The 24,206-nt window shown below is 39.3% G+C and overlaps 1 protein-coding gene across 5 annotated transcripts in view; it reads right to left on the bottom strand.

Annotated features, from left to right (window-relative positions):
• ANKS1B (ankyrin repeat and sterile alpha motif domain containing 1B) overlaps positions 1 to 14,468 on the bottom strand; it is a 441,985-nt gene extending 427,517 nt beyond the window's left edge. For all 5 annotated transcript variants that reach the window (XM_080595951.1, XM_080595956.1, XM_080595957.1 and 2 more), the window contains exon 1: positions 14,012 to 14,468. In XM_080595951.1, coding sequence (XP_080452077.1) covers positions 14,012 to 14,145 — 134 coding nt within the window. In that variant the 5' untranslated portion in view covers positions 14,146 to 14,468. The remainder of the gene's footprint in view (positions 1 to 14,011) is intronic.
• Positions 14,469 to 24,206: the final 9,738 nt, after the last annotated feature.

Raw genomic sequence — 24,206 nt, 5'->3', positions numbered from 1 at the left:
TTTTTTTTATTTATTTATTTCAATGAAAGGTAAAGTTATGGAATATGCAGAGTTAACTGGCTTTCTTGAGATGACTGCCCCATTTTAACAATAGTAGTATATTTAAAAAATCAAAAAACAAAAGACTGCAGTGTCTTCATATCTAGTGCAATGTATTTCCATCTCAATATGAAGATTTTGGCACCCCCAAAATAAACTAACATTCTTTAGCAGGTGTAAAAGCAGGTTTAAAATATACATACAGGTCACTTGACTAAACATCCAGAACTTTAACCCTTTGAAACATTTGCCATTTGTACTTAATCCTTGAAGTGAAGAAAGCGTTTAGACAGGTGCCCTTTAAGTACATACTTGTACCTCTTCAAGGTAAATTTCTCTTTCTAGCGGTGTTTCTTGTTTGTTTGTTTTAAATGATAGATGTGATCTAGATCATAATGAGTGTTGAGTAAAGGAACCTTAGCCTGTAAGGCTCCAGATCTCACTGCATTCCTCATCATCCCATCTCTGCCTCAGCAGACCACCTTTAAATCCTCCTGATATCCAAACCTGAACCTGCTCCCCCAAATCAGTTTCTTAGGATTTAGAAAAGGTCAAATCATAGCATCACACTGAGGCTCTCATTGTTTTCCAGATTTTCTGCAAAATCTGCATCTGGATCTAAATCCTCTTTCTTGATTGCATTTCTGATAATCTTCATAAGACCAGTGTCACAATAACATCATAATCAAGTATTAAGGTTTTCAGACTGCTCTAGGCAGTTCCAAATCTATCACATACATTCTTCAGATAACACTGGATGGGTATGCCCTCAAATACTGGTATTATCTCAGAATCCTTGGACCTGTAAATGTATAAACTTCTCATTTTACCTTTCTTTCACTTATTCCTGCCTGAATAAAAAAATAAAAAATAAAAAAAAAAAGAGAGAGAGAGAGAGAGACTGAAAGTTGAAGTTTTTCTCATTTTGGTTAAGCAGTGCCAACATGGCAAGTACTGGTGACCAGAACTAACTTCATCTATTGTAAAGCTGATACTCTTAAAGTAATTCATTAACTCTGATTAGCCAGCATAAATGGAGAAATGATACACATCCCACTTATGCCTCAAACTATCTGTCTAGGGCACAATATATAGGAGGAAATATTTCATCACTGATGAATGACCTTGCTGTTTCCTCAATAATTGTTTCCCTCTCAAGAAGAGAGGACAGACCACCCTTTTCCTGTATGCCAATTTTCATTACCATCTTCACAAATTACTTTCAGTAATTAAAGCTTGATTTTCCTCACCTCACCTTTGCTGTTTCAGGCAATATGAAAAAATAAATAAATAAAAAAAAAATCTTCAGGGCCCTGAATCCCACATTACTCTTCATAAGGACATGAAATACACATCAGCAGTTATACTCTTTGTGAATTAATGGAGGCATCCTCCAAATCCTCTGTTCACCACCACAAAGATAGTCTACACCTACATTGTCAACAGATACGTACATTAGACTGCAATGTGTATTTAAAAAATAAAAATAAAATATTGAGGTTGTAAAGGCAAGGATGAAAGTACTGCTGCTAAGTCATCCCACTTATGCATATGTATTAGCCTTAAAAATTACATTATTCCAGATTATTTTTCCCTGTGCAATGAAAACTGGTCTTGGGATGATTTGAGGCTGTATAATAGATGATATAAGAACTGTTTTATTTTTGTAAATCAAAGGTATTAAAAGGTGTGCTGGAATTTACTAAATCAATAAAACAAGCAAAGAAAAGGAACAGCAGTTTAATTCTGCACAGAAATGGATTCTATCCGTGTCTGTACTCCAGGAACAAACCACTGAACATCTGAACATATCTTTATACATTTGAACACATAAAATGCTACATAATTTATAGGGAATGTTCTTCACATAATACTTCATTAAGATGTGAAACCCTTGCTGTGGGATAGTATGAATGCTAAAAATTTGCATTTTTTCAAAGACCATTTGAACAAATGCATGGAAGAAAAATCCACTGGAGCTATTAAATACAAAGACAATACGTCTGTCTTGGAAAGCTGCTGTAAATTGCTGGAAGCTGTAGGACTACATTCAAGAATATATTACTTACTATATGTTTGCTTTGATGTTTAATCTTACCAAGACCAGCTTTTAGCCTTTAACTTCCAGACCCTGCTGGAGAAGAATACTGGGCTAGAGGGACATTCATTCTGGCCCAGAAGAGGTGTTCCTATTTTTTCAGATGAACTATATAAATACAGTGAGAAATGAACTCCTTACAGTCTCCTGTTGGAAACACCAATTCAGTGGACACTTCTCACCATAACCTAACTGTGCTTCAGTTAGCATTTGTGAACCGATATTAACACCCTTCCTCAGTTACAGAAGTCCTGTGAAAATATACTCATTAACGTTGTGAAGCAGTCAAATACTATAGTGACAAACAGCACTGAAAAGCCCAGGAGAAAAATGAATCATTCTTTTTCTAGAGAAGTGTTTGAATAGCGTGCAGTAAATAAGACTCATAGCTAAACATTGAATAGTAAGGATAAAAAACATTGAATTAACTATTCATTCAATGAGCATTGTCTATCCTGGGCTGCAACTGAGGTAAGGACCTTGTGGAAGAAAAGAGTACATGGCTGTCATTAAATGTATGTAATGCCCCCATTCAGAGGGACAAATAAAAACTGCACAGACAACCTTATTTTTACAATTAACAACATCAGAATGATTGATTTTCTACATGCTTTTAGGCACGTAGAATTTTCTTGACTCTAAAAAAGCAGACTAAAACTCCTGAAATTCCACCATGTGGTGTCACCTTGACAAAGCTTTAATAGATGATTTAAGATCTCTATATCCAACAATTTCTTCCACTTAAACTAAGGGAGTGACTGATGGCAGTTTGTTAGCTTCTACTTATTTTAACGTTAAAAGAGAATGAGACAGTTTGCAAATACATTTCACAATTATTTGTAATAGCAGGGAAATATGGAAGTATCAGGCTTTGAGTGAAAACTATATTTCACTGGATATACATTGTCTCTTTATCCTGCTGAATATAACTCCTCTTTGCTCTGTTCCTTGTATCTTGACTCCTAAATTTGCCTCTTTCACTTCTCACCAGTGCTAATCTCCACAGTCAACCAGTCTCAATTCTTATACCCATTTCTTTTATGAAACATATCTAGCATTTGAACCCCCCCCTTTATTTTTTTTTTTTTTTTAAATACAACCTACTTGCCCAAACACTCCAAATCAAGTCTGTCTTTCTCCCTGCCTATCTGCTAGGCACATCTCCACCCAGAACACATGCCTATTCCATGCTTTTGCAGGCTCCATTTTCTACTTACGTCATGACTATTAGGCTTTCCAAATCAAGACTTACATAGTCTACATGAAAATAAAAACAGAAGGAATAGATTTCACCACTGTGACAGCCAAACAACAGATTTGTAACATACACATATACTATAAAACACATGCTTTATTTCTGTATTCGACATATTTGGTCCTGCGAAAATGTACTTGTGCACATTACGTGAGAAGAGCCCTAACAGATCATTAGACCACTTGGTTATGCAAGATACTGCTCTGCAATAAATGTGCACAAAACAGGAAGAAGAGTGATTGCAAATTACTTATGAGCATAATCTGACAAATTAGCTATACAGATGACAAGGAGGATATGGAAGTGGATAAATAATTACTTGAGAAAATTGAAAACTAAAAATAAGTGTAAATTATGTGTGTTTTTTTTTAGGAAACCTTACCAACGACTTAATTGAGATTCTGGGGTCAAACTGCTAATACTAATATGCTGGGGTTTTTAATCTGCAAAAATAACCTAGATACACAGATTCACTACTTGTATCTAGTGGCATCTAAAAATGACCTGGATAAGTCAGTAAGTAAACATGGAAGACCTTAAACTCACAGTTAAGTCTCAGAACTGTCAGTAACAAACACACTGGAAAGTTACTTCACAAAGGTTTGAAATTCAGGCAACATGTAGATGGAAAATAGCTATTCAAGCAGATATTCCCAATTCTCATTTATAAGATTTATTTTTATTATTATTTTACCTTCTCTAAAAGGCATGTCTTTACAGGATATTTATACTGGGACACTATAAACACTGTACAACTTAAAACTGTTTCAGCATTTCTCTAAGATACGAAGGGTTCGGAAAGAAACAATCTCACACCAATCACACCATTCTTACAAGAGAAAAAAAAGTTATTAACGAGCAAACTCAAAGACTAAATACAATACAGATGTTTTTTGTAGTGACTAATGTCATGGGAGAAAAAAAATTAAAAAAAATGTCCAGCTCAAGCATAAGAGAGTAAGTAGAAAAGGAATAATTTAGACAAAGCAAAATTGGGCCCACACTAGGAAAGAGATTCTAAATGATCCCCTAGTGAACTCAAAATCCTTCCACCAAATCACTGAATGCAGCCAGTGAGGAAATTCATTCTTCCTAATACACCACCTTTCTAACTCCAGTCTCCTTTCTCTCAACAGTGTAGGAAGAATACAGAAGACAATTCTTAAAAGAATTAAAGATGCAGTGGGATGGTGTTGTAAATTTCACTGCCATCGAGTATTCAGACTCCAAAAGTAAAGAAAAGGGCTTACAGCAACAGGGTGCAAGGGTAATTTAAGGTCAACAAATCATGATACTTTGGAGCTGGTATGTTACACAGGCTGTGATATGATACGACAGAAAAAGTAAGGCTCGCAAGGACCATTCACTCTCTCAAAGTAAGGCCAACGAGGTAAGGCTGCCCCAGAACTTCTTGAGCTTAGATTTCTCCAGGGACAGAGATTCCACAAAAGTCTATGAACAACCTTCCCCAGGATTTGACCACCCACTTATTTAAAAAATTAGTCCTACTGTCTAACTAGAATTTCGTATGTGGCAGCTGCTGTCTGTTGCTTCTTGTCCTGCCACTACACACATCCAAGAATTCCAGCCCATCTTCTCACCCTTCTACTTGGTAGGTGAAGGCAGCACTAAGATCAACCACTAGCCTTCCCATCTTCACACAGGACAACTGGAATTCTCTCAGCCTCTCATTGTGCATCATGTGCACCAGCCCACAGTAATGTTGCCAGTCTTCTGCTGTTTATCTTTCTCATCTGGAGAATCCACATACTCCACCACCTATGGGACTATACCTGAATATGGGGGATAATAACTTCCTTCATCTCGCCACCTACACCCTTCCTAGCACAGCCTATATGTGTTTGGCTGACCTTGGCTGTGAAGGCTCACTGCTGACTCATGTTCAACTTCTTGTTCACTATCACCTACAGATCCTTTCCTGTAATGTTGTTTTCTGTCCACTTGGTCCCTGGCCTATAGGGGAGCAAGATGTTATTCACTTCTAGCTGCAGGACTTCACACTGGCTTTAGCTGAACTTCATGAGGCTCCAATCAGCCCATTTCTCTAACCTGACCAAGTCCCTCAGTAGCAGGTCATCTCATGATGCCCCCAAGTTTGGTAGTATCTACAAAACTGGTGTACCTCCATTGTAATCAATTTCTGGCCCTTAAATCCTGAGGAAAATCTGTAGTAGACACCAGCAGTGAGAGTTTGCACTGTTGATCACAACCCTGCAAGCCATGAAGTCCAGCCAACTTTCCAACCATCTTATTATCCTCTTATTCAATCCATAGCTCACCATTTGGTCTGAAAGAGACTGCTCTAAAGTCAAGTTAAACAACATTCATGGTGTTTCCCTCATCTACAAAGGCAGTCAGCTCATTGTAGAGAGCAATTAAGGTTGATCAGGCACAATCTGAGTTTGGTAAATCCATGCTGGCTGTTTCCAATCACCTTGTCCTTCACGTGCCTGGAAATGGTTTCCATGATGTTAGTTATGCTCTATAATTTTCTGTAGAAGAGAGATTAGGCTGATGTGCCCAGAGTCTCTTTCTTGCCCTTTTTGAAGAAGGCCATGACATTTTCCTTTTCCAGTTTTCAGAAATTTCATATGTTTGACCTTTCAGTAGCCTCACAGCAACATTGGTTAACACCCTCGGACATAACACATCTGGGACAACACATTCCATTGAATTTAAGTGTTATTCTGGCCTTCCTCTTCCATGTTTCTTTGCCATACAAATTTTGCTGCTAAGCTCAAGAACTTGGAAAGTTAAACTTTACCACCAAAAAACATGGCAGAAAAGGGAGTGAGTGCTTTGCCTTTTCTTTGTCCTTTGTCATTATGTCTCCTGCCCTACTGAGCAGTTGGTCCACTTTTCTTTTGCTGCCAGTGTATTTGATTTTGCCCTTCCCATCCCTCACTAGTTTCAACTCTTGCTAAGCTTTTTCTAGTTCCATCCCTACACACATGGTGCATCTGTAACAAACCTTTTTAAGTATCTTTCATGTATGTCTAACTTCAACCATCTAGCACTTGATTCTGACCCTAGATCACATAATCTTTTGATTTTCTCTACATTACTTAATGCCTACTACTATGTACAAATTTAACAAAATCAGCTATAAAATATGGAGAGAAATTCTGTGTTGTTTGTTTTAAAACTTAGCTATTTAAGTGGTCATTTATACATACATTCCACATAAACCTTCTAATAGAATTGCCCTTTTTCTGTTCTTCACTGAAATATTTTACCCACGAAAAATATTTAAATCAGGGATGCGGCCCAGTTTGAAATAAAATCACTCTATGTCTACTTCAGGGTGAAGTAAATCATTCTGCTCCCTAACTATATTGACTAGATCTCCATTAGCTGTAACTGGAACTTGGACACCTACCACAGACATCAGCACCTATAGAAACATATCTACCACTGGGTGTTTTAAACAGGAATTATATTGCACTCAAGATGTCATTTCTTCTTTCCTTAGAAAATGTACGTGCACTAGATCGGAAACTGTAAAATTATTTTAATAAAAGCACAACCTCATGGAATTAAATCTCTCAGAACCTCTTATATTAGATAGATATACATTATTAGAAATTCAAAGATGTTAAATTAGGTACAGAAGAGTTGTTATATCACTTCTTAAATGCAAAATGAACATATTGAAAATACTGTCATCAGGAAAAAGTAATTAAAAAGTAATAAAAGTCTTCACATAAAGGCTATGAAGTTCAAACAAAATGTATTCCCTACTTCCCAAAAGGATCTATGTACATGAAAATGTCATATCAGTAGGCAGGAATTAACACCACTCATTATGTCTTACGCATTTAACATAAGAAGCTGTCAAAATATTTTATCTTGAAGTAATAAAAATGATTAGGATGTGTACTCTGATTGGAAGTGGCCAACAGAAAAATCCCATAGCAGAAGGGAATTCTGCAGCTGTGGAACTTGTGTATATGCCATTTCCCCAGCCAAGCAGGCTAAGCTTGCTGGAGGAAAGGGAGTGAAATTGTACTCTGAACAATATTGTCTCTTAAGGATTATATACCAGTAGCGTGAATTAAAGCAGTTTATAGGATGCTTCAACTAGTGCTATTGTCAGGGCAATAAAAATGGCCTATAGAGCTATAAGAAGAGAATTTAGCTGTAGAATTTTAAAAACATGGATATGTTCTTCTCGGTCACCAGTGCAGTTACTGTAAAAATGATTGTCCTAAAAGCATCTGCATTTGCTCATCATAACATTTCCAACCTTGACAAGTCACAAGATAGCAGACCTTTCAGATTACATCATTCTTCATTGTTCTATTTCATTTATTTCCCCTCTTAGTTCTCGTAACACACCACCACTTAAAATTAGTAAAGTCATTTAAAAATGTATAATGCAGCATTAATTCTATTGAATCACCAAACTACTAACATCATCGATGTCAGACAAAAGGGAAAACAAGATGGTGGGCAAAATACATTTTTATGGTCCACTGAAGATTTAGACATTCACCACCTCCTAAAGAATTGTTTTAGTAGTATTCTTTTTAGATACTTCAGCTTTTCTTCCTCCTTCCCACTCCCCACTTTCTCCTTAAACTGTTTGTAAATTTTTTCTTATTAGTCTTCCCTGACCCCATCATAATCTCCATCGGTCCTCCCAGCACTACTACATCCCATATCATTCTCTCTATGGGCAGATATGACCACAGTAGATTTTACAGTGGATCTGCAGTTCTCATTTATTTATTTATTTATGTATTTATTTTACATTTGGTCCAACGTTTTTTAGAAAATTAGTAGAATGCAAAATTTAACAGCACTCAGAAAATAAGATGTGAAATGAAAAGTGAGAAATTTATGGACAGAGATTGACTACAGAGCTGTGAATGCAGGGTCATGTTGAGCTCTTAGTGAAAATTCATTACACAAACTTTGTGAATTGACTTGCCCTTAACAATAAGATTTCTACCAGATGTCCTGAAAACTGTCCATATTGCTATCTTTACTTATTGTAAATATTTCAAACTTATGAAGAAATTTAAGGAACTTTATAGATAAAGTCTAGTCTAAACATTGATTGAAAACATTTATCAGATATAAGAATAAAAATAAGTCTAAGAAAGATAGAAAATAACAAAATTAAGGTTACATTGTAGCAGAAGCCCATACATTTGAAAGGGCATACATGCAGAATCAAGGCAGCAATCAACTATCATTGAACACCGTATACTGAACACCATAAATTAAGCGCTGTAGTGGTTATTAATTTGCATTTCATACTGAAAGACAAAAGGAAGAAAAAATGAAATCTGTTACAAAGAAGGTAATTTGGGAATCTGGAAATGCTGGTTTGTGCTTGGGACACCACTACAAAAACTAGTATGTATTAATTAAAAAAAGTGTAACTAAAATTAGAAATAAGCATAGACTAAATGAATGCCCCATTGACCTATATGTAACAAATACTTGCCAGTTTGCTATCAGCACTGATTATCTGGAATAAATACCTTTTAACTTAGAAGCAAGACTAAAACTGAACTCAGAAGTATGTGAGCCCAGGAACCTGCTGCAGCAAGCCTCATATAATAGAATCTCTATAAAAATCAACCAAAGAATTTTTTTTCTCTTCCTTCAAACAATGTTATTTGCAATGAAGAACAGAACTAGTGCCTCTATTTTTGTTGATAAGGGATCCTTTTGTTATTTAAATTAAAATGTGAAAAAAGGCTGTTAATCTTTTAACCAAAGCTTTGTAAAATATTTTAATTTTAACATACTTTTTGCTCTACAAGCTGTTCTTAAGTGTGATCTGATTTGTCACAGGAAGTTGAGTGAATCGCAGGGCTCTGCATAAGGATAGAAGTAGATTTGTGTGGTTCTCAGCATGCACCAGGGCCATCAGGCTAAACTGTGGCTTTGCTGCGAGCAAGACACTGCTCTGAGAAACAGATGAGGAAACAGATTGTGACTCGCAGACTGACAATCTGCTTGCTGGGTTTCTTATACTTTAGAGAAGAAATATCTTGGGCCAGGCATATATGTGGCGTATTTGCACTAAGTAAGGATGAGCAAAGAATGGAGCCATTCCCCACCACCTCCTGCCAAGTGGAGAAGGGGAAAAAACAGCTCCATGCAGGCTGCTCCGCCCGCCCATGCTGTGTAATGGCAGGAGCCAACAAAGAGCAAAAATGGGCCAACTCACCCTTCCCTACTGCTCCATGCCAGTTCACATAGTAATTCATAATCTACCCCTTAGTCCTGCAAAAAATCCAAAGCTCCTTTAAAATGCAGAGTTTAAAAAGACTACGGATTAGTATTTAATCAAGAACTAACCATTTTATTTAGGCTATAACATACTAGTTGGGCAAAAAGGGTTGTACGTGACTGCATATGGCAAAATGATATAAGGTCTCTGAGATCTATGAAAACTTTAAAGTTGTTTTTTTGTTTGTTTGTTTGTTTTTTACTAAAACACTTTGAAAGAAACTAAGCCTGTCTCTACCTAGTAATGAAAAACCTGTTGGTCAATAAAACAATGTTATGTGTACGTGTATAATCAAACAAAGATATGGAAAAAAATACTAGTTTATTTAGAAACACTTTAATACTTTTACTTAATGTGTTAAGTCAATTAATGTACATTTAAGGGCTTGGGATACTGAATGATAGATTGTTAGAGGGACAGCAGGATTTCATTCAAATTTTTAGGTTTATACTGGAGTAACATTAAAGACAATGAAATAATTTTTAAAAAAAGTGAAAATTCCTCCTATTTATTTCCAATCAAATCCCTAAAAAACTTTTTTGAAGAAGAAGAATTTTGAAACATAGTTAATACATTAATGCATGACAATTCCAGGAAGTGGAATCTCAGAGGAAAGAGAGAAAAGAAAATTACCTTACTTTTTGGCCTTCTAAACTCTGAACAGTTTTTGAGGTGTCTCAAAATATTCTTGTTTCATAGGTAAAGAACAGATCCCAGCCCTGCACTATTGAGCTGGGTTGGAAACTGTAGCCCACACAGAGGTGTGCAATTCAGCCTCAGATGTCCTAGAGTCTAGCTGCATCTCCAAAGGGCACGAGTCTTCGTTAAGTCCATCAGTCCTTGCAGATGACTCAGAAACCCACGCGTATCTAAAGTACAACTAAATAGGTAGGTTTAAGCAACTAAATTATTCTCTGTCATCTGTTCCCTGAGGATTATACTTGAAGTAGTATGTTACCATGCCTTATGTGAGGAATTCACCCTCACTGTGCAATCTTTACATTCCAGAGCAAAGAACGAAGATTGAGGTAAGGGGCCACAAACTGACCTGGGGCCTTGCAGCACATCTCCTGAAGTGCTATACCGTCCACACAGTCAAACACAACAGGTTTGTTGTCATTCCTTCAGATAAACCAATTAGGGCATGAAGTCTTACACAGCAGCCATTATAGATATCTGGGTGCCTATGACCTCTTAATTAAGCATATACCGTTTTTATGCACTTTGCACATACTGTGATTTAAGCATGTGTTAAGTCCTCACAGGAACTCATTCTTATATCTGTTTGTGTGCTTAACTAGCCTTGCTGAACTGTGTTGTTTCCTGAACTGCCATAATTTAGTATAATGATTTTTAAGTTAGAAGCCTGCCCTTTAAACAACAGATAATTTACTACACAATTAGCATCAATGAATATGTTCAACTAGAAAATAACCATGCAGAGGCTTGCCCTGTTTTTTCCCTCAAGTGCCATAAAAGGTGCTGAGTCAGAAAAAAAGTTATAAAAATGTAAATAGAAGATCAGAGTTCAGGTAGTTTGTTCCTCGTTTCAGATAACAATCAATGTGCATCTGTCAATTCATGAATATTAAATTTCATTCACAAGGTACATAATTCCTGCAAAGCAAATTTCCACAAAGAAACGCACCAGGCCGTGGAAGGTTCAGCCACATCAACTGAGTTTTGTTCTTAGAAGAAAGGGAAGATGAACTGCTACTTAGACCAATACATCAGGCACAGTATTAGTCCACCTGCATGCTGAAAGATTTGAACTCTCCCAGTCTAATGCTAGGAACAGCATTGCCAGAAGGAGAAACAAACAACTTGTGCCTTTCTGGGGTACCATTTCAGGAACTCAATGACAACTATAGTGAAACGCTAGAAGACACTATCAAACACAATATCTCCTAAAGAGCGTACAAAAAGAAGAAAAATATGTCCCCATATTTTTTTCTTATCACTTTCTCTTCATCATAACTTTCAAAAGCACTTCTGGAAAACCAATTTTCAGTCTAATAAACTGTATGCAAAAAACACAAGCATAGCTATTTGTAAAGCTACTGCAATCATTTTTCTATTAAGAAATCTTCAGATTCCCCCCCGTCCTCAAGTTCAAACTTTTATATTATGCTCCTCTAAAACTTGTTATTTTCAGTGAGTGTTGTTCTCCTAAAGAGGGTCTAGATGTTAGTACGACTCCCTTTCAATACCTCCTATTGTTTCCATGTGTCCTGTACCAAGACACAATCCTACCTCTTTGACTTAATCTTGCATGTCATTATGGACCTAACCTATGGTTACTGGCATCTGCTCAGTCACATAACTTCTCCAATAAAGGTAAACTAAAATACCTAGCACATATACCTCTTTCTGGAAAGCATGTTCTATAGCTACATAGTAGCTGCTTCTTTGAGCATTTCTGGTGAAGTCAATGAAATTGTTAAGATTCCCTCTAAACAGCATTATGTTCAATAGCATGTTACATTGTGAAATGTTTACACATCTAACCACTACTGACTTCTTTTTAAATGTATTGAATCAACTTCTTTAAAATAGGAAACATTTTAGCAACTGTGTGCTAAATATTTGCTTTTGATTTTTGAAGCTACGTTTACAGAAGCCATAAAAATCCTTTATACCACTAGAAAGAAACAGCATAAATAAAACAATGTGAGTTTTACTTTACTTCGTTTTAAGTTGAGTGCCCTTCCAGAAGAAAAAAAAAAAAAAAAAAAAAACAGTTGAGTTTACAATGTGAAATACTTCGATTCTGAGTGGCCAACAATTACTACCACCACACATCTGTATATACAAAACATGTGGTTAATGGGTTCTGTATACACAAAGTATAACACTTGTTTAATAAAAAAGAGAAAAACACAAGCAAAGACATTCCCTCTGGATATACAGAACTTGTGATATACAACATGAAAGTAATAGTGCAAGAACATAGCACAGGTGCTAGCCCTGAAGAAACTCACTACACAAATCACGCGGTAGAACCAGATTATAAATGGCTAATCACTGTACTAAAGTGAACTTCACTCTATTACCAAAAATGGTCATCACTTTTTTAAAAAGCCTTATATTTTAAATTAAACCAATTATCTGGCATATCCCCTGCTAAGCAACACATGCAAGTGCAGCACAAAAAGCAATTGCACGCTGTGTTTTGATTTTGGTCAATGGGCTAGTAATTAAACAATAGTTCAATAAGTAATTGAATTGGAGCACCACAGAAGTTTGGTAAACTATGCATATGTGGACTGATGTTGTTTACAGCACTAAAAACATCCTCAAAATAAAAAGACTTTATAATAGAATTTACACAACTAAAATTTGGACAGTTACATGAAATATCCTCTGATAGGGAATACTGAAATAATATAAATATAGTGACTAGGATGTACTGGCAATAGAATCAAAAATACATTTTCATTTAAGCGGTTTCCATTTCTCCAGGCCTTTTCCTTCTTTCACAAATAAATAAATAAATAGACTTAACAATCGATTCAAGTTCTAGGTCAACAGTGTGTCTGTTCATTTTGTCATCTCCTGCTACGGCTAGTGTAGTATTCACCACTAGCACTTGGCTGCGTGCTGCAGACCTTCTCTCTGAACACTGCCAAATGTCATAAATGCCTGAGATCATGCTCTTGGGAGTATGATGAAACTTCACACCAGAGCCGTGCTGTAGATTGTCTGAGACATGACATGGTTCAAGTTAAGTCCTTCCACCAGCACGGCCAGTAACCCAGTTTCACTCCGCTAAATCCAGGTACCTTGAAAGTAATCCTGCTATTACCTAACCTGCTCCCTAAGTTTTACGCCTCTGCCTGGCTCGATGATCTCTCAGAGGAAAGATTCCCCGTCTTTGTTGTGTAGGCTCATTACTATGGCATGCCTAATTTCTTCTGCAAGTGAGGGTAGCAACTATGGGTGAGGGGGGAAGCTACGGCTTTCCACACCAAATTCTCCACATGCAACGCCTTTTCTGTGATTAACCCGTGATTAAAAGTAGTAATTTGGAGATGAGATACCAAAGGTGAGCGGTTAATATATCGTGCATGTTAGCCCGGCCATAGACATACAAGTTCTGCACCGCCGCTAGTAACAGAATGAACAAGTACCTCACTGACGCATTGAAGGCAAGAAATTCAGAACCGCCGTGTTAATAAAATGCCTGCCTGCGACTTTAAACACAGACACTCTCGTACTCGGCTAGAGAGTGAACCATTTATTGTCACTACCAGGATACAGGGGTGGGAATGGAGATGAGAGGGGCGATGGTGATGGTGAGGAAGAGGAGGTGAATACACCAGCGCCTGACGGGGAATGGTGCCCCTACCTCAGCAAGCTGGATAAGGGAATAGCTCCAGATCCACTGCCCAGGATCCCTCCTTTCCTCCCAGACAGGAGTTTCTCCACCAGAGCCACATTCCCCGTGCGAGCAGCCTCCAGCAGCTCCTGGTCCTTGCCCATGGCCAGGGACCGGGGGCGGCCCCCGCTCTCCACAGCGCGGCTCCGCTCGCCCCACAGCCCTGCCTCGGCGCGGCGCGGAGATTCCTGCAGTCCCCTCCACACCAGCGGGAGCAGCGGCGGGAGGGAGGGAGGGAAGGAGAAGGAGAAGGAGGAGGAGAATCACCTCCTCCTGCTTTCACTGGATCGCTCCTGGGTGGAGTGCGGGAGGGAAGGAGGGAGGAGGGCGGCTCTTCATCGGCCTCGCTCCCTCCCCGGGCACCCCGGCCTGCAGGGACAGCCTCGGCCCCCCGCGCCTGAGGCGGGCCGGGGTGCGGTGGGGCGGGTGGGGGGGGCAGCGCCCTTACGGGGGGCGGCGGGGCGGGCCGGGGGGGCGGTTGCTGGGGAGACGCGGCCGGCGCGCTCCCGGTGGCTGCTCCCTCCCGTCCCTCCCTCCGCCCGCCCCGCCCAACGGCAGGCTCCGGCCGTTGGCGGCCGTTAGGGCTGCGCCGCCATCGGGCCCGTGAGGGGAGGGAGGGAGCGGGGAAAGGACCGGGGTCTGTCAGCCGCAGGGGTGCCCCCGGGGAGCTCCGGGGAGGTGGCGCCGCCTGGCGCTGCGCAAGGGGAAAGGGAGGGCGGGCGGGGCGGGCCGCCGCCAGGGCGGGGGGCGAGGCGGCGCTGAGGGGACGTGAGGGGAGGCGGCCGGCATCGCGGGGCTAACCCGGAGCGGCTTCGTTCCGTAGGGTGAGCAGAAAGGCAGAGCCGGGCCCCGTCGGGGTGAGGTGTCGGCTCGGCGAGCGGGGCAGGCGGGGCTGCCGACGGGGGTCAGTCAGGTGCGGGACCGCAGCGCTGTGGTGGTGCGAGGGGTGAGCCCCGCACCACCCGGTGTCCCGGTATCCGAGGTGTCCTGTCAGCCTGCCCCTCGTTCTGGGACGGGTTTCAGACCCGCAGCCTCGTCAATTGCATGGCTTTCTGGCAACAAAATGAATCACACTCACAGCTTTCGGTTGTTACAAGCTAAGCTGGCCAACCCATAAGCACATCCTTGTTTATGCACAGCTTGATGCTGTGCGTACACAAAAAGTCCCATTACAGCCCCATGGCCCTGTTTAAGTTTAGCACTTTGTGTAGGTAGCACCAGAGGTACAACAGGCAAAGAAGTTAAGACCCCATGCCGTTCCCCCACTGATTTCAATAGCATTCTCCCATTAACTGTACTCGCAAGATGTAAAACACAGCAATGGCAAAATAGCATTGTGGCAGGCAGGATTTTAATGTTATGTTTTCAGAGTGAGTGTTAATTACTTCAGTTCTATAGTACCTTCAAGTCAATAGAAAGATCCATGTTGATTTCACAAATAATTGGTTTTAGTCCTTGTCAGCAAAAGTTGAACAGATGTTTTCATGCTTTTTACCTAATGAAACTATTTTAATCTTTCAAATAGAAAAAAATATATATATACATATATATATCATCACAGAGACCTATCTTTCCAATATAGTTGTCCACAGCAACAAAACAACATAAAATATCTTTTACCTAGTTTGGCGTTTTCAGAATGTGAAACTGTCTTCTGCAATGTTGTCAACAGGACACGTAATTGAGCACTGACATAAAATTATTAGGTACAGAGACTCTATAACTATGGCCTTTCTGATTGAAACAGTCTGATATAAATAGCAATTGTAAGGTCTGATTCTGTGATCACAAGTGTTTCATTAAAGTTTGTTTTTGAATAAATAAATGCATAATCACATGAGTTTGGATTTACGGCTTAAGTCCTTAGTCACAGCAGAGTCCCAGTGGAAAACCAATGTAAAGCTGAAATAAAAAGTTCTGTATCTTGTTATCAGCCACTTGAGTTCATTAGTTAGCTCCAAAAAGGCTGGCCATAAACTAAGAATACTCCAGCTTTCTGTTCTGAAGGTTCGCGATGTCTTGTTGGAGTAGCCATAATTTCCCTTTATTTCTGCCTTGCATTTGATTTTGTATACAGTCTCATTCATCACCTGATAAATACCTTCTCACGTGTTTCTTCTGTATATGTGGCTTGGATAAGCTTCTTGATGTTTGCTGAGAGCCTGAAGAGGTGCCAGTATTCTGTGAAGAGCTAACTGTAAGGCAGGGGTATGTGTGTAAACCTGCACATTAGTGAACAATTAGATTAGAAGCAGATACTAGGGAAAACTCAGTTTTTAAAGAATTTGGATTGTTTATGTGGTTGGATCAGCAGATGGCAAATATGACTCAGTATAAACGTTACATAATTCTTCTTGGGAAAATAAAATCTCAAGACTGTGCTCTAATTGAAAAGATCATCCAGAAAGCTGTGGAAGAACAGTATGGAGAATCAGGATAGAAATATCAATGGAGCAGATGCATGCAGTAGCCAGCAAATTCAGGACGGTTTTATGAATGTAGCAAGGCTCAAAACATACCCCAGTAAACCCATCAGCCCAACAAAATGGCAAATTCCAAACAGAAGGTTTGGTTTAATTAGCAAGTGGAGCAGAAAACATTTATTCTACTAATCTGAAAAAATAAAAAGGAATTTAGGCAGCACTATTTAATGGAAGGGTTAAGCATGGATAAATTCTGAAGGCTACTGAAGCCAAGAATTCAGAACATGGGTTGGTCTGTATCCAGAGATGAAATCAGTAGTGGACTGTAGTAAGAAAAAAAAAAGAGGTACTGAGACTGAGTTGAATGTAAATGGTCGAACCTGTTAGGTGGACTCCTTTGTGTTTTTACATGTCCTACATTCGTTGTTCCTGGTAATACCAGAATGACACCATGGACAGTATTCACCATCACACACACCCCAAATATGATAAATAGGCATGGAATGATGAAACATCTTTATGACTTGCAGTAGTTAGAAATGAGAAAGATAATTTGTAAAACAGCCAAAAGATCTTTCAAAAGCATTATATGGCTTCCGAGCAGTGCTGTTCTATACCACAGCAGAATTTTGATTTTATGATTTTAGTATTTGCAAAGACATTTCAAGTTATGACCACTGCAGCTGTCAGTGCTTAAGTGGCATCACACCTTCAATCTTAAAAATTCGCTTAACACAACATATGCCTTACCTTCTGTTTTCTTCCATTTTCTAAAATACCACAGAAAGCAGTTAGCCTACCTAGAAATTCCTTAATGGGTTTGTTATTTGAAAGGGCTGGGATTGACTATAATAAGCAGAGACTTTCCTTAATGTTTTTACAATGCAACTACCACATGGCTTTGTTCTCATTTCAGGGTGACAACTTCTTGATTTCCTCCTCCTGCAGCCTCCCATTCGTACAGCAAATTAAATAGGTGTTTTCTAAAATTCTCTGTCTTTCTCCTCTATTTTCAAGCAGGAGCATGGAAGAGATATGAAAAACTGAGTTGCAAATATTGGAAAAAAAAACAAAACAAAACAAAAAAACGACTGTGGTATTAAAAATAGCTGTGCAGAATTGCAAATGCTAACATCATATTTCAGGACTGCCTGTTGTTAATTCTCTCGTGTAAGGATGAGAAAGTCTTAGAACCCTATACAAATTGTGATGGATGTTTTGAGAGAGCTCAAAATGCTGGAATAAGACATCAGATCAATTTGGCAATAAAAACCAAATAGGTATTAAATAAGCCCAATTATTTTTATCATTATTATATGCCCACAGTAGACTGGGGACAAGAGCTGCAAAAGTACCCTAGAGAAAGAGGTATTTCTCATACACTGCCTACGTGGCGAGGCTCTTTTAGGCTTGATAGTGTCTGTTGGTCTTTCCTGTACATACATTGTGTTAAAATCGTGAATGTCAATCAACCACAACTACCTTTCTGTGTGCGTTGCTCATCTAGCAGATATCTAAACATCAGGCTTGGCTAAGTCCAAAGCTGGGGTCCTGGGAGAAGGTCTGAGCTCTTGGGGCCAGGTGCAGATGCGTGTCGTGTCCCTGTTCCCTGCCAGGGTGGAACCAAGATAGGCTGCCCAGGGAAGTGGTTCAGTCACCATCCCTGGAGATCTTTAAAAGACATTTAGATTTAGAGCTTAGTGATACGGTTTAGTGGAGGACTTGTTAGTGTTAGGTCAGAGGTTGGACTGGGTGATCTTGGAGGTCTCTTCCAACCTATATGATTCTGTGATTCTGTGAGATGCACATCTGCCTTCTTCTGATGGCCCCGCTCAGCAATCGGCTTTAGTTTAGACATCCAGGCCACAATATTTATATGCAGCTTGGTTCGGGTTGCTCCACTGAAAGGTTAGAAGGACTTACATCCTCTTCCCCTGGAAAAGAAAACAGAAACAGAGGGTACTAAACATGACTTACAAGGAATATAAAAACTCGAAGGTGCTGTGGTTCCAAAAGGGAGCACGATCACTTGGACTCATCAGATCAAGTAGCAGCTGAAGTAACACGTAAGTCATTGTTGAAGACTTGGCCCCAACAGTCAGCTGACTATACAATTCTGACTAGATCATACTTTCTGTAAGCAATTATTTGCTTTGAGGCACATTGTCGTGGTGTAAATTTGTAATGGAAAAGATCGTGCAAGGAGACGGTCCCTTTCTTAGTGACTGTGCACAGCTGCAAGATGCTGTCTGAGCACTTGCACTGACTGATCCCACTGCGTCGCTCTCTTGGGGTTGGGAACACACTGGAGAAGAGCAAGAAATTAAACCATCATTCTGTCACCCAGGCACTGACCTGCGGAATCATCTGAACGTAGCATGGGAAGCGTGCCGCTTTCCCCAGCGGGCTGTGATATCCCACTGCCTGAAAGTCGAAGGTGCGCGCAGGCTGCGGGTTGTGTCTGCCCCGGAGAGCCGAGCCTCCAGGAAGCAGCGCTGGGATAGCTCTGACAGTAAGTCAATGCCTGCCGTGCCCTCGCCAGTGCAACTGCGATTTTGCTGGGATGATAACTGCTAAGATTAACTAGCATATCTATACATTTCTTTACATGTATTTGTTGTGTGACAGCAGGTGGGATTAGCAGTATAATTATTCATCCAATCCTTCTGCTCTGATGTAGGTTTCCATCAGTTTGCTATCAAAATATGCCTAAGACTTCTTCATGCATTAGAGAGAAACGCAGAATGAAATGTGAATACAAGTAGGTAAGAGCAGCATGCTGATTAGATGCCCCAAACCAGCGTATGCTGACAGTTACAATACAGTACTAAAGCTCTGCCTGTAAAGCTTGCTGAAATAAAAATAGCTCGTTTCTACCTTTGATACACTGCAACCTCTTTCAGACTTGAAAATATTTCTCCCTTCTTGTCTTTTAAGATATGTATAGCATTGCCAACACATCAGATTTTGACTTCTTGAAAGATTATAAATCTCTGATGAAGCATGCTAGCAATGAGAGACAGAGACTGGAAGCACAGGCAGATGTTAAAAGTGTGTGCAAATATTATCCCTGGCCCTTGAACAGGAGTATACAGGGGGGCTGGTGCACTCTAAGGCAATAGCATAGCTAGAGGTATTCTGACAATGATTTCCATTCTATTTGTGGCTCTACTAATAGTAATTAGTATATAGGAATACATAGTAAATCACTCAAGAGTAACAGAAATGACCAGGGAAGTTGTAGATGCCCCATCCCTGGAAGTGTTCAAGGCCAGGCTGGATGGGGCTCTGGGCAGCCTGGTGTGGTGGGAGGTGTCCCTGCCCATGGCAGGGGGCTGGAACTGAGTGATCCTTAAGGTTCCTTCCAACCCAAACCATTCTGTGATTCTGTAGATGGCTGAGCAAACACTAGTTCATCATACATCCTTCAGGCATGGTTATGCTCGGGGGTACACATTTTGATGACCAATAAGGCAGAATGTATTTGAACTTCCAGCTGTGCTTCTCCACAATACGCAGCTTCTGACCTCACTGGTCCAAAAGTGGAAATGAATCATGCATATAGAAGAAAACAGAATAAATTTAGTTAATGATTTGGGAAGACTTGGACCTGTCTATAGGTATTTAAAACGTATAAATGTCAGACTGAGAGCTGGGAAGTAATAGGTTGGTACAACTAAGAATAACAGTTGTATACCTAATGATAAACATTTGAAAGGAGAAATACAAAGTTAGACAAGTTATTGTTAATGTTGTAGTGGAAATTAACATGGAATCAAATTAGCACAATGCTTTTTTTTTTTTCCCTCAAAAATCAAATGGATATAGGACTGTCAAATACACAAGAACAATCTTCCACTAATTCTCTTACTAGCTGTAATTTACCAAATCATTGCAGTTTCTAATTTTGATAGTTATCCTTAACAGAAATGATGCAGCAAGCTAACTTTGTACTGGGCTCTTGGGTCTGGCTAGTTGTTTTTTTGTTTGTTTTGTTTTTGTTTGTTTGTTTTTAAATGAACATAACTATTTGCAATGAAAGAAGTTTTTGTCATTTTAACTTCTTCTGGCCCTTCTTCACAGGCCAGATCCAAGGGATCAACTGGCATTACAGTGCCATAAGAAGAGGGTTTTTTTAAACATATCAATAAATAAAAACAGCTTGCCTGGACCAGATTCATTTCCCAAAGAGTCTGGTGGAACCTCAAATCTAAAACTCATGCAATGAAAAACTGCGAGGTGCAAACTTTTGTATAAATTGGCCTCGGTGTTAGAAGAGAGGAAGGTAGTGAATGTCATACTAATAACTTTCTAAGAGCTTGAAGAGGGGTTTGGAGAACCAGGGTCTGATCTCTGTGCCTGGCAAACGGATAACATCTGGTTACATACTGTGATGAAGATCCAGTACAGCTTTTCGAAAAGCTAGTCATGTCTCACTCATCTGTCGGAGTTCTTTGAAGGAGTCAAAGAGCATACAGAAAATGGCAATTCAATCAATAGATTGTATTTGGATTTCTAAAAAGCCAGTTTTCACAGTGGTGAGAGGTTGTCGGGACAGCTCTGCAGAGGTCTCCCCTAGGACTTGCACTGTCCAACAAACTCATAGTCTCAGAAGAGAGTATAAAGCAAGTACCAAAGTTTGCTAGTGAAACAACAAATTGCAGAATAAAATTGCTTTCATAAAACTGAGTACGAAAGGCAACGTCATGTCATTGTTCTAGTAGAAAGCAAACAGGAATTGGAATTCAACACTGACAAAAGAAAGTAATAATTTCTCTGTTGTGATGTAAGAGGGAGATTTTGGATTCCCTTTTTTAGAGTTCCAAAACTGCTATTGCATCTCCAGAATTTCATATTGATGTGGGACGCCAGTTGAAAATGCCAGTTTAATGCTACATGGTAATTAAAACGGCAAATAAAATTGTTGGGAATTATTAGGAAAGGAATTAAGCATCATTATGGCAACCTATAAAACCATTGTGTTAGATCTGTCTCAAAAAGATTTTATCAGAAGCAGGACACACTAAAGGATAAGAGGTGCAACCAGATGTACAGTACAGCCTTTGTGTAGCCTAAATAGATGAGGCCACCTTAGCTTTAAAAAGGTTGATCAAGGAGAGGTATAATAGCAGCATATAAAATCTCAAGTGGTACGGAAAGGGAAAAAATACAAAACCAGTACCCATTATTTTTTCCTAAACAAGAACTAGGGAAACAGTGAAAAATTCAGGGGACAGGCTTAAAACACATTAATGTATTCCTTTCATTCAAACATTTCAATTTAGAATAGGCTTAGGTTTGCTTTGCATTATGCTCGACTGCATACACTTTTACTCTGATAAATCACCTTTTAGCACAGAGACTGATGCATGCACACCGGTGCTAACACAGCACAAGCAATAGCTGTGTAAGCTTTGCTCATCATCTTGCTGACAGATCTGTCATGACTGAGGATACTGCCCTGCGTAAGAATGAGGCTTAATGTCTTATGGAAATTTAAATACACAGCGTATTGCTTACTATATTTTCGTACAGTATATGTATACAACCGCAAAGTCAGTCTGATGTTAAGGCTGCTTCTCCTATCTGCCCAGAAGAACAGTTAATACCAAGTTTGACAGAGATGATGATTTTGGGAAGCTGATACTTCACTCGAGCACAAAATTAGGGCCCCTAATGTTTTATTCAGTTAGCCCAACAGTGAAAAGGCTCTTCATTCTTAATTACTTCTCCAAGTCCCACAAAACAACATTCTAGAGTGTTTATTGAAATTTGAAAGCTAGTCCTGTACTGCCTAAGGAAGAAAGTTATTGTTTTTTGCATGAGAGGACATGGTTATGCAGTGAATTTCTAAATCTCATTTATCTCTTGTGTAACTGGATTAGGGAGGAAAATATTAGCATGAGTAATTTGTTTGCTAATGTGACAACTCTCTCATTCTCAGCCTTCAGACAATACAATAGATTTTGGTCAAAAATAATAATTGGTAAAGTTTCTGGCTAAAACAGCCAATTCATTTGATTTATGCCTTATTTATCTGAACTGAAGGTGACTATTGACCCCAAGCAAAAAAAGCACTACTAATTTTAATTCAGCAGCTGAGTTAAAGCTAAGAGCTCAGGGGCAGAAACATACACAAAAAATATTAAATGTAAGATAAATGTTTAAAGAACACAAAGGCATATTTACCTAGACCTAGTAGCAAAGTTAGTGGAGAGGATTACAGGAATACCAGCGTATCCACAACACTCTTCTTAGTGGAGCTGATGCAGCAAAATGCATTTAGGATTTAATCTGTGGATCCTTTTCCATAGGAAGAAAAGGGGCACGGCTATACATGATAGATGTTTTACTTCCATATTCTGTCAAGAGGATAGAGAGTACAGCGACACACTCTGCTGTGGATATGAAAACAGGCTGACATCGTTGTAGAAAAACATGCAATAATTAATGCAATGTAATCTTTAATCAAATAATTAGGTGTAAGACAAATCAAAGCAATTTAATATAACACAAATATTTTTAGATCCTCACCTCCCCCCCCCCCCCCCCCCAAAAAAAAAAGGTTCAGCATAAGGAGTGTGTATGAATGTATTTAAAAGCAGGGTGAATAATTAAAGTAGGAAAATTCTTCAGTCACATAAATCTGATAACTGCTGTGATGGTTTAGTGGAGGACTTGTTAGTGTTAGGTCAGAGGTTGGACTCGGTGATCTTGAAGGTCTCTTCCAAACTAGATGATTCTGTGAAGTCTTTTACTTTTTTTTTCTCCATTCACATCTGAACCTGTCAAGCACTATATCATTTCTTGAAAATAAGTTTTGCTACGTCAAATTTGTGAGCTTGTGGCACTACTATTTCATCACATAATTCCTTTTTACGGTGAAGAAGCCACCATAAAACAATTGTAAAATTGAAACAGCAAAATACGGAACTGCCCGGTTTTATTTTGATGCTAGCATTTCATCAAACTATTGCTTCTGTGAGCAATACCCCAGTGAAGACTGACCCTGCATTAGCCTAAGACCTTTCTATGGTCTAGTTTGTTTCCCCTCACCTTCTCCCTCTCCCTTATTTTAGCAAGGAAACGATTCAGCTTTAATGTATAAGCTGAGTCAGCTTCTTTTGTTTCATGTAGGACTGCTTTTACATCATATCATCTATCCCACTCATTTTGAATCTTTTGGTACTTTTATAACACTCATACCACCTGTTTTAGTAATCAGCATGTCTTCATTTCTTGCCTATTTCTTTCTTGCTACAATCAAGGTTTAAACTCCCTTCATAAAAATTGTCTGTTTTCTACTTTCTTATCTTCTATAGTATCACTCCATATTTCTCACAGGGAAGATTACTCTGTTAGGATGGCTGTAGCGTACATCATGCTTAGGATACATTCGAGTTACAGCTCTGCCTCATCCTTTTTAAGTATGTGCTGCTTCAGTTACCTTTGTCCAGTAAGAACACTTCGCCTCCACTGCTTCTGAGTCTCAGATCCTTCTGGCTGGCCCATTTCCCGTGGATCTAAGGAACTGTGCTGTAGGTGAGCTCTTGGAAACACTACCTGATACAGTGGAGTCTCCTTTTATCCTAAGTCTCACTTTAGGTAGTTTATACCAATTAGCATAAGTTTCCAAGTGTCCGCAAAGCGAAGGGACATCAGCGAAGTGGGAAACTATGGCAGTGATACTCTAATGGCAGCATTTAGCAGTTAGTAGCCAGCTAGTATGTACATTACGGTGT

Source organism: Anser brachyrhynchus (genome assembly GCF_964034855.1).
Source record: "Anser brachyrhynchus genome assembly, chromosome: 1".
Lineage (NCBI taxonomy): Eukaryota > Metazoa > Chordata > Aves > Anseriformes > Anatidae > Anser > Anser brachyrhynchus.
Note: the sequence above shows the minus strand (reverse complement) of the source record. Positions and strands in the feature narration are given on the sequence as shown.